This window comes from Argentina silus (assembly GCF_951799395.1).
Source record: "Argentina silus genome assembly, chromosome: 1".
Classification (NCBI taxonomy): Eukaryota; Metazoa; Chordata; class Actinopteri; order Argentiniformes; family Argentinidae; genus Argentina; species Argentina silus.
Genome location: NC_139655.1, coordinates 25024534 through 25035838, shown reverse-complemented (window position 1 = coordinate 25035838; position 11305 = coordinate 25024534). Strand labels below are relative to the sequence as shown.

General features: G+C 45.3%; 1 protein-coding gene across 1 annotated transcript; it reads left to right on the top strand.

Annotated features, from left to right (window-relative positions):
• Positions 1–5831: 5831 nt before the first annotated feature.
• Positions 5832–11184, top strand: mynn (myoneurin). Its single transcript, XM_083674236.1, has 9 exons — positions 5832–5862; positions 6335–6373; positions 6748–7042; positions 7220–8259; positions 8400–8559; positions 8630–8808; positions 8959–9045; positions 9574–9663; positions 9803–11184. Exons 3-9 carry the CDS (start codon positions 6780–6782, stop codon positions 10105–10107), a joined length of 2124 nt encoding a protein of 707 aa, XP_083530362.1. The 5' UTR covers positions 5832–5862; positions 6335–6373; positions 6748–6779; the 3' UTR covers positions 10108–11184.
• Positions 11185–11305: the final 121 nt, after the last annotated feature.

Sequence of the window (11305 nt, the reverse complement as noted above, 5' to 3'; positions counted from 1 at the left end):
TCAGGAAGGAGTTAAATATGCTGATATGACCAACTGGGTTTCATTCTGGGTCTCCTGCATGCCAATCCAATGTCTTACTGACAAAATGAAGCTATTTGCGACTCCAGGGTGACCTCTGCTCGGTCATTCTGTCATTCATCACGGTCTATAATCGTAGGAGCAGGGCAAAAAAAATAACACCCGCCACCCATGAAATGCAGGTAGACTTTGGCTTTGGCGGGTAAATCTGTAAATCTTATCAGCCACTTTGGCGGGTAGCCAACAAAAGTTCGGGAATACTATTTCGTTTTTAAATTAATACTTTAATTTAAAAACGAAACTAGTGCTATCCGCAATTATTGTCACCGTTGCGTTGATTCAACATTTGCAACAACACTCCTGCTGCTCCTGCCTCCTCCAGCTGACTGTAACTGCTGAGCATCATACTCACACTTCTGACTTTCACACAAAGCTTTCTTAGTTACAACCAAATAATTCATTAAAATAAAGCATTAAAGTAAAATTCGACTACACGCGACAGCGCAAGATAGCAACATACACGCTTGTGAGATAGAAAACATGCAGGGGAAAATATTTAGCGGTATTTTTTATACTGGGACAAGCGCAGAACTTAAAGGCTACATAAGGTTTGTTCTGTGCAGGGAGTAATTTTCAATGTGCCAGGAGTCATGCTAGTTAGTCTTTTTTGTTATCTTTGCCTTGACATCAGACACTTTGGCTAGTAGATCAAAACGTTAATGTTATGCCCTGGGTAGGAGCTAGGATTTTTGCTATAGTTTAACTGTTATTATGTTTGTAGATGGACAGGTTTCACAAACTACAGCCATTCCATGGTGATGAAAAAAAGCCCAGGTAGACACATGCACACACACACACACACACACACACACACACACACACACACACACACACACACACACACACATGGGAGAGACAACACCAGCCAAATCTCTAAAGGGCCAAGTCAACTTATAAATGAGTTCCAGTCAGTTTATATAATTATACAGATCAAGGCTACATGAGATGGATGTTTTCGAAGAAGAAGATATGAAATTTCTCTGTTTTAGAGTGAGAACCTCTCTTTGCTCTCCCCTCTATATGTGTGTTACTCAATGTGTGTGTGTTTCTCTGTGTGTAGACTGCTGGAGGATGAAGGCCATGAGTATGAGGGTGAGTGTTCATCATTTATGACATTCTGTTTATGTCTAGGAAGAAGGCGCCAAGTCTTTCCTTTTCTTGATTCGTCGCATCCTCCATCCTCGCCTCCCTCTCAAAACTCATTGGAGGAGAAGATCTGGGGTTCCTCCCCTCTGACCATTTCCAATGTGTTTTGAGAAGGAGGCGAGGAGAGAGGACACATCACAACATTATATTTGGTGTTGTGTAGTGTGTTGTATTATATTATTGTATTGCACTGTAGTCTGCATTGAGTCTAGATGTGTTTTGAATGCGTGTGTTTTAGAGGGGAGGCAGCGGGAGGAGTCTATGAGGCTGTACATGTCAGAGGAGGAAAGGATGTACCTGAAAGAGGAGGAGAGGATGCACCTGAAAGAGGAGGAGAGGATGTATGTGAAAGGCTACAAGGGCTTGCCCCACCAGATGGACCCCACCAGATCCACGATCAGGGCCTGACTCTTCCCAAGGGAGGGCCACCCACAGCCTCTGGCCACGCCGGAGGCTGGCCCTCCCATAATAGCATCCAAGCCAAAGCACATACTTCTCACACACCCAAGGCATAGGCATCTCAAGAGAGTAACCAAACTAGTGAAATACTGGTTGAAACACATACTGGTTGAAACACATACTGTGTGGGACATCTTTATAGCAGGCAGAATTATCATCAAAACACAGCATATCACTCATGATTAGTTAGCAGAAATAATGTTTCCAGCAATGTTTTTGACATGGGTCTGTACTCTCTGACCTGTGTGTGGTGTGTGCATGCATGTGTGTAGGAGTGCTGAGGAGATGAGGGATAGGATAGAGGAGCTGGAGCGTTCCCGGAGCAGGCTGAAGGAGGAGAAAACAGAACTGCAGGCTAACCTGGAGGTTAGCGACGAAAAAATTACCCAGCTCCTCACTGAGAAAGACGCCCTCTGCAAAAAAATCAAACGGTAACCTTGACTTCCACAAACACACACGTCTCATCCCTAGACTCTAGATCCCTAGAGTTCTACTGTTATACGGTTTTCAGGCTTCAGCCCAGTCATAACCACCATGAGTTGTGGTAGCACCGGGCTAGGACTAAATCCTGCACTCCCTGTTACTTTCTGGTTATTAACTTTTGGGGTTGGTGAGCATTGGAATAGTGTGTCTACTAAACAAGGAAAGGTACAATCCTATTTGCTCTCCTCTGGTGTTTGTTGACATGTTTTGTGTGTGTGTGTGTGTGTGTGTGTGTGTGTGTGTGTGTGTGTGTGTGCCTGCTTGCGTACGTGCGTTTGTCTGGTCTCCAGTATGAAGCAGTCTGTCGATGAATCAGAGCAATGGATGGAAGAGTTAGAAATTAGCAGGATCCTATTGATCGAAAAGGAGACTCTTCTTAGCAGTCAGGAGAAAAAGATGAAACACCTGGTAGGTAACCAGGAAGTGAGAGAGTCAACAGGTGTTGACCACACAAACCAGAAAGAGAGACACACACCTGTGCGGTAAACCAAAACATCACATGACGTACAAACCATTAAATGACGCTTTTATCTAGAGTTACTTACTATAAGTGAAACAACTACACAGAAACAAAGATCATCATCATCAGATGTGAAAACAAGTGTACAGTAAACATGTTGTCCCCCAAGAATGATGTAGCGCCCCTCCTTGTGTGAATTGGTGACAGTCAATTGGCCATAAGGTGCGGTCTGAGGTGTGCTCTCCTCTTTCCACCCAAATATGACGTTTTGAATGATAACAACCTATCACTTTAGCTGCACCATCACAAGATGAACCAGTTTCGCCTCGAGACTCCTAAACAATCTCTATGGCAAGTCGCATCATTCACCCAAGTTTCATCAAAATTGTCCCAGCGTACGATCGGACAGAAGTGTGTGACATACAAACGGACAGAGACCGATCCATAGTCCCCTCCCCCATTTCATCGTGGGGGACAATAAGTGCAGGTACCCCAGTGGTCAATCTTAGAATTCAAGGTCAGACAGTCTGATTAAAAAATTAATGGTTCCTTCTCTTCTCTTCTCTTCTCTTCTCTTCTCTTCTCTTCTCTTCTCTTCTCTTCTCTTCTCTTCTCTGCCCTTCTCTTCTCTCCTCTCCATCCCTCCCTCCTGCAGGAAAGGGACAAGGAGAATCTGATGGACCAGATCGAGGCCATCAGCAGCGAAGTCAGGAGATTGATACCTGAAAGAGACGAAGGCAGGAAGAAGATCGCCAAACACAGTAGAGATCTACGGGCGCTGCAGGTGGCTGACACATTCTCACACACACACACACACACACACACACACACACACACACACACACACACACACACACACACTATAGATAGAACATACTAACTATTCTTTGTGGCTGTAGAACATTTGTTAATTTGGGTCTTTGTTTGAATGTCAGCATCAGCTAAAGGAAGCCCAACTCGCCCTGGTACAGAGCAATGAGATCATACTGGAGGTAGGAACTATATCTCTCACTCTCTCTCTTTCTATACTAAATTGTTAAAGTGTATCTCTGTGCTGCATTGAGCTGGTATGTGTTCGTCTTTATGACGTATTGTAGCTGATACAGTGTCGTGTCGTGTGTGTGTGTGTGTGTGTTGGCTGAACTGGAACTGTCTTTTTTTTGCAGAAAGACATTTTGACTGAGGAGCTGGAGAGGTCCCACACTGAATCTCTCAACATCATACAGGTATATTGTTTATGTGTGCGTGTGTCGGGGGGGGATGCATGCATGTGGGTGTCCGTGCTTGTGCATATTTGTGTCTTCTGAATCTTTTGTCTGCTCTGCAGGAAATGAGGGAAAAGATGACGGACCTGCAGGGCAATCTAAGTGACAGTATTGTGTAGCTAACCCAAGTTTTTTTCTCTCTCTCTCACACACACACACACACACACATACACATATTTTGATTCTATAGTTTGATTCAGTAGTTATTTGAGTGTTATGAATCCTGAAACCTCTGTCTTTCTCTCTGTCTCAGTGAAAGAGAGGGGACTTTCATGGCCCTGGACGGGACTGTGTGTCAAGGCAGTCAGCGTGCCATCCCCCTGGCAGAGGAAATGGGCCTACTGGCCAGCACCCAGGTGGGTCTTTAGTTCTCTTTCTCTCTCTCTCCCCCCCTCCTCACTCTCTTTCTCTTTCTCTTTTTCTCTCTCTCTCTCTCTCTCTCTCTCTGGGGGAGGAACTAGACCTCCTACTCTTCATGTCAGTGGGTCAGACTCACCCCTCTCTCCCTGTCTGTCCCTTTCCTATCCTGCGTCAGAATTTGTCTCTAGCTTAGATGTTTGCTTTGTCTCTGCCGTGTGGTCGTGAGCAGTACTGCGGTGAGCTCAGGGCCAGATAGGGCTCAGACTTGATATGTGAGAAGCTCCTGAAAAGAGGTCTATGATTCCCTCAGATGGAGTATTCTGATGGTGAGGAGCAGAAAGAGGAGAAGGTGGTAGAAGAAGAGGAGAGCAGTGTTCATGTTCAGGCTAAAAGGTTAGACAGGAAAAACCCACATCCCACCTACAGTAAGATCATTATGCAAGGGCAACTTTATCTTACTCTACTATCTACTATTTTATCTCAAAGACCTTAGAGAGATTATCTTATTTTAATGTGTGTCCATCCTCTCCTATCTCCCCCCCCCCTCTCTCTTCTACCTCCCCCCCCCCCTCTCTCTCTCTAGCTGGTTGTGGAAGGGTGTAGACAATCTGGTGAAGGGGGCTCTTGTGGCAGGGGGCGTCACCCTGGGTTTCCTGATCCCCCTGGGCCTCATGGCATCCACGGTTCCCAGCTGCTACGACCGCACCTCCAGCTTGAGCTGTGCCGACACTGTCTGGGCTACAGCCCGATTCCTAGTGCAACCCTACTGCCACGTTCATCATATTGGAACACCTCCCTTCTAAGCCCATCACTCACTCCCTCCAACCTTCATACAACCCCCACACAACCCACATAACACTTGAAAAACCTCCTCACATGCCCATCACTCACTCCCTCCAACATCCATACAACCCCCACACAACCCACATAACACTTGAAAAACCTCATCACATGCCTACCTTCTAAGCCCATCACTCACTCCCTCCAACCCCCACACAACCCACATAACACTTGAAAAACCTTGTCACATGCCTCCCTATTCTATATGTCCTCATAGAACCCTCACTGTTCCATAGAACAAGCTGCTTTACCTTGAAGGAATAAACTTCCACTACATTATATTCGCAAATGAACTGCTTTTTTTTTGTAAAATGTTTTGATTTTGCAATGTGTCTCTTGTTTGGCAATGGCCACATACAAACGTATATTTATTTCTTGCATTTCAAGACTGAAGTTTTTAAATCGAATTATCCTGTATTTTTCATGGATCTTATCTTTGCCTATCTATATGTAAGAATACGATTTTTAGCGAGTGACTGACAAGATCCTCTGCCCTCGTGAATAATTGCCGATAAGCAAATAAAAACATTTGTGACACAATTTAAAATATCTTCCTTCTTACTTGCACATATAACGAAATATGAAACTGACTAATCTATCACTGACTAACCTCTCTGCGCATGCCTCTAGTGGCTACGTTGCTAGTTTCCGGGGTGGACAACTGCTACCACTGAATTTCGATTAAATGCTACTTACAGTTATGCGTTTGGTCTCGCGAGAGTGACGTTATGAGACGTCACATCAAAATGGATGATGAAGAGGGATTATAAGGTATTGTTATGTTGTGAATTTAAAACCTATTTGGGACACATTTTCTCAATTTCATGGGGTTTTACAGTTATATATATAGAAGTGTGGTTATGCACTTGAATGTACGGGCATTTTTAAACCTTCCTATGAATTTCACCGCTCGCTTCTCGCGCCATTTCGAAATAAGAGCCCTTTATTATTAGCTAGCCCTCACTCGCATTCACGATATCGTTAAACTTCCGATAAGTTGCTACAAAACATAAGATTCAGTTATGGTTTCATCTAAATACAAAGCTAAACACATTGCTTTAATAATGGACTTCTGAAATGTATTTCTTTCAAATAAACGTGTAGCTAATGATATTTGAATGTTTGGCAATGGCATAGCTAGTCACTTGAAAAACCGAAACTCTTATTTCCCAATATTTTTACATTCGGAGAAACTCAATTATGAGCATTGATTGATGATGACCTTATTGTTTTACTTCAACAGAATACTACCTGATAGTTTCTACATTTACGTTATAGAACGGTGAGTAACCTATGTTTGTAAACTATGAAGAAATATGCATGCATTGTGAAAATAGCACAGCCATAAAATACCAAATCAAAGTTTATTTATCATATACATCGAATAGAGCCGTATACGATGCAATGAAATGCTTAGGGCAACAATAACTCTTCAACAATTGCCATTGTCTAATAGATACAGAGGCCATAATGTGTTCACATACAGGGATGCCACATTCTCAAGTTATTCATGATTGGACCACAGTTCCCTTGTGTGTGACTTTAGTTTTAAGGTTATGATGACATTTATAGAATTAAGTTACTTGAGAATTAAGATTACTTGAGCACAGTGATTCTACATTGTGGTTCCATCTTCAGTCTTGATATTGTCCCCAGGAGTTTGACCCCGGTGTGACCTGGGAGCAGCGATGTCACGGCGGCCCCATGGCGAGCTCCTACTGGAGCACTTGCGTAAGCAGCGTGAGACCGACTTCCTGTGTGACATCACTGTCGCTGTGGGAGACGCTCGGTTCCGAGCTCACCGGAACGTTCTGGCGGCGTTCAGCAAATACTTTTATACCCAGTCCAACAAGGGTCGCAAGGTCATGGTCCTTGACCCTGAGGATGTCAGCCAGCACGCCTTTGAGATGCTACTGGAGTTTATGTACAAAGGAGAGTTCTCTACTCACAGGTAGAATGCAGACCATGATACTTAACCTGCTCATTAGGACACAAAAGTATTATCATTGCCTCTTTAACATGCTTATGATACACAGTAGAAGGTGATTAAGGAGATGCTGACCGTTCTGTCTGATCTTGTTGTTGTTGTGCGTTTGTTGTGCATTTGTTGTTGTTTCCATGGTGACAGTGCAGGATCAGAGGCTGTGCACAAAGCGGCTGTGTACCTGGGAATGTCGGAGACAGAGCTATACCTGGCCGAAACAAACCCTTTGACAGAGGCAGGGAAGGAGGAGCAGGGAGCAGGGAGGGAGGCTGCCCACAACACCCCCTCCCCTGCGGCCTTACCCAGCACCCCCTCCCCTCCCAGCCCTGGGTTTGCACCCCTCTCCTGCATGTCCTTTATGTCAGCAGACAGGAATGCGGAGGAGGGAGAGAGGAAGGATGGGGAAGGAGGGAAAGAGAAGGATGAGGAAGGAGGGAAGAAGAAGGAGGAGGAGAGGGAGGAGGATGGAGGGATGGAGGATGACGACGACGATGGAGGGAGGGAGGAGGAGGATGGAGGGAGCGATTCAGAGTACATCCCATCCGCTCCCAGCACCCCCCAAACCTCTCAGAGAGGAGGAGGGAAGAAGAGGGGCCGCAAACCCAAGATCACACCCGACGACACAAACTACATGGCACAAACTACAACTGCTAACAGGCCCCAAACAGCAATATGGAGAGGGAGGGGGAGGGGGAGGGGGAGAGGGAGAGGCAGAGGCAGGGGCAGGGGGAGGGGCAGCGTAAAGACAGAACAGCTGTCGTTGGAGGATGTCGACAACCCAGAAACTCCTGGCGAAAATGACACTTCGGCAGACCTGAGTCCATCGTCACGGGAACCGTCTGCCAAGAGGGGGAGGGGGAGAGGTAGAGGTAGGGGGAGGGGGAGGGGGAGGGGGAGAGGGAGGGGGAGGAGTAAACTGAAGGAGAACCTCTCAAGTGATGGAGAAGAGGATGAGGGAGAAGACGTGGTGGAGGGAGAGGAGAAGAAAAAGAAGGGCCCGTTGAAGAGCAAGCAGTCTAAAGACCAGCCAGTGTGTAGCGAGTGTAACCACGTGTTTTCCGAGGTCAGTAGCCTGCGCAGACACATGCGCATACACAAAGGACTGAAGCCGTTCCAGTGTCTCTTCTGCACCAAATCCTTCAGACAGGGCAACCAACTGAAGACTCACCTACGCATACACACAGGTGACGCACCACACACACACAAACAAACACAAACTCTCCGTCTATGTTGGAGAGTAGCTGTATTCTTGCTCTCAGAGTGTGTGAGAGTACACACATACATATTTCTCTCTTACACACTCTAATCTCTTTCTCTCTTATAGGAGAGAAGCCATTTGCCTGCACTCAGTGTGACAAGGGTTTTGCCCAGAAGTGCCAGCTGGTGTTCCACTGTAGGATGCACCATGGAGAGGAGAAACCTTACACCTGTGAACAGTGTGGTCTTCAGTTCGCTACCTCCTCCAACTACAAGATACACTGCAGGTGTGTGTGAATGTGTGTGTAAGTGAGTGAGTGTGAGAGTGTGTGAACCTGACCGTGTGTATCCCTACAGGCTCCACAGTGGGGAGAAGCCGTATTCATGTGATGTTTGTGGGAAGTGCTTTGCCCAGCCTAGCACACTCACCTACCACATGAGACGACACACTGGGGAGAAACCCTACCAATGTGACACTTGTGGCATGAACTTCTCGGTCTCCTCCTCTCTCATCGCTCATGCTCGAAAACACACAGGTGAGATACTCTCTCACACACACACACACACACAACCTGCTTATTGTAGATGTATCCCACTTCTCATCACACACTAACTGTGTGTGTGTGTGTGTGTGTGTGTGTGTGTGTGTGTGTGTGTGTGTGTGTGTGTGTGTGCGCGCGCGCCAGGTGAGACTCCGCACATGTGCGGGGTGTGTGGCAAAGGCTTTTCTACATCATCAGAATTGAACAAACACGTCCGCGGCCTCCACAAAGGTGAGTCTACCAATCGCACACTCAGACAGACATATCCAATCAACAAACCACCAACATGTATATGAAGCCCTTTGATTGATTGATTTATTTGTCCTATTTCTATGATTGGTACTTTTCATTTAAATATGTATTCTCACAGGATAGAAAAGGAGTAGTAGAGTATAGTGATGAACATCTCTGGGGCTTTTCAGGGTGTTTGATGTCCTGGAGAGAGGAGAGAGACAGTAGAGAGAACGAGAGAGGTGTAGGGAAAAGAAGACAACAGGGAGAAGAATGGAGCCAGATAAAATGGTAGATCCCTGGCAGGGAGAAGGTAGAGTAAAGTAATTTAGGCCCAGATTGACCAAGTGTTTGCACCAAGATGCTAAGTTTCCACCTGGTGTAACCTTGACTCTTACCAACAAGACAAGATGGTGGTAGAGGTTTGGCTCATGGGTGTTAAGAGCCCCATTATACAGCTGTACTAATGGCTCTAAATCAGGTAGTGTGTGTGTGTGTGTGTGTGTGATGGTGTTTGTTCTGCTGCAGGTCGGAGGCCAGCAGTAGAGTGTGACTTGTGTGGGAATACTTTTGTAAGCAAGCAGAACCTGAAGAAACACATGGAGAGGGCGCACCCTGGTGAGCTGCTATTTGTTTGTGTGTCTCACAATTGTGTCAATTATGGGTTTTTTCTACCTGTACAAACAATAGACTGAAAAAAAGAACAGACAAATTTGATGTTGTAATGACGTGTGTGTGTGTGTGTGTCTGTCTCCAGGTCCACCACCAGACGTCCCAGAGGGTTCTTTCCCCCTTAACATCCCCCTGGACCACCAGGGTCTCATCTCCCGTGTGCCCCCGAGCCCTGAACCTCAGCCCCCCAACCCTGACCCCGCCACCCCTAACCCTGCATCCCCTAACTTTGACCCCGCGACCTCTAACCCTGACCCCGCTACACCTGACCCTGAGATAAGCTCTGAGAGCCTTCGTGCTCTAGTGGAGCAGCTGCAGCCCAGCTCCCCCGCCCCAAACCTGGAGCAGATCATCATTATCAGAACCATCGACAACAACCCTCAACCTTGAAATCTGACCCCTAACCTCACCTCTGACCCAGATGCTGCTGGTCATCATTTTCATGAGTCATGACTCTTGGACTAAAATCAGTTTACAAGGGCAACTTCATCAAACTCCCAACTCTTGGAACAGGGTGACGAGGTGCAACTGTCAATCAGACGACAGGAGACCAGTTGTATCTGAACCTTCCTGAATGCGAGCCTGATTGACAGCACCCCGCCCCTCAGAGTGCCTGTCCCTCTCTCTCTCAGCGTTAGAGTGAACGGGATCCACTAGAATGGATATACATATAAAGCAGTGGAGGCAGAAATTGGAGGATAGGCTCATTGTAATGCATGGAATGGAATGAGGAATAGTATAAAATGTGTGTTACATGTGTGTCCATGGATTACAGTCCTTTCTGCCTCCCCTGTTTTATATCTATGTCTTTAAAGAATGGATCATATATATATATATATATATATATATATATATATATATATATAAATAATTGTGTGAATCATCTGGGTGATTTCGACTCATTTAGGGGAAAGATAATGTGTTAAATGTCCAGGATTTAATCATTTCCCTCGCCCTCTTAGTCCCATCGGCTTGTCTAGATTCAAATACTTAAATGGTATGATTTTATTTTTTTACGAGTTTGACGAGAGCAGAGGAGGATGTACTTAATGCACACACATGGATTCTTTAAACTGAGAAAACCTGTCCATAGAGCTTTTAAAGTTTATTGTTTTTAAAATATGATTGGCCAACAGATTGTGTGTTCCTCTTTATAGTCTCCTGAACTGCAGTTCATAGTGTTGACTTTCAGAAGGACATGTAACTTGTTGGCTACACAGAATTCTAGAAACAACATTTGTTTGCCTATCTCAAGGGACCTGTCCTAATGGGCTTATAAATTAAAGGATCTTAAAATGTTTCCTACTACTATCCTTTTCCTGGATCAGATACGAAAGTGGTAGGCTCTTGGGGTTGTTTCTGGACTTGACAGGCTACTGATATTTGTTTAACTGTTCAACGTTCTGGTTGTTTTTATGTTATCCCAATGCTTTAAATACATCTTTGAATGAGTGAGATGGTGGATATTAAATGTTTTTTATGCAATTTATTGTTAGTGTGGTTCTTTTGCATCCTTTACAAAAAATATTTTTCAAATAGTTGACACTTACATTAGACTATATTCTGAATAATACAATTATTCGGCCCA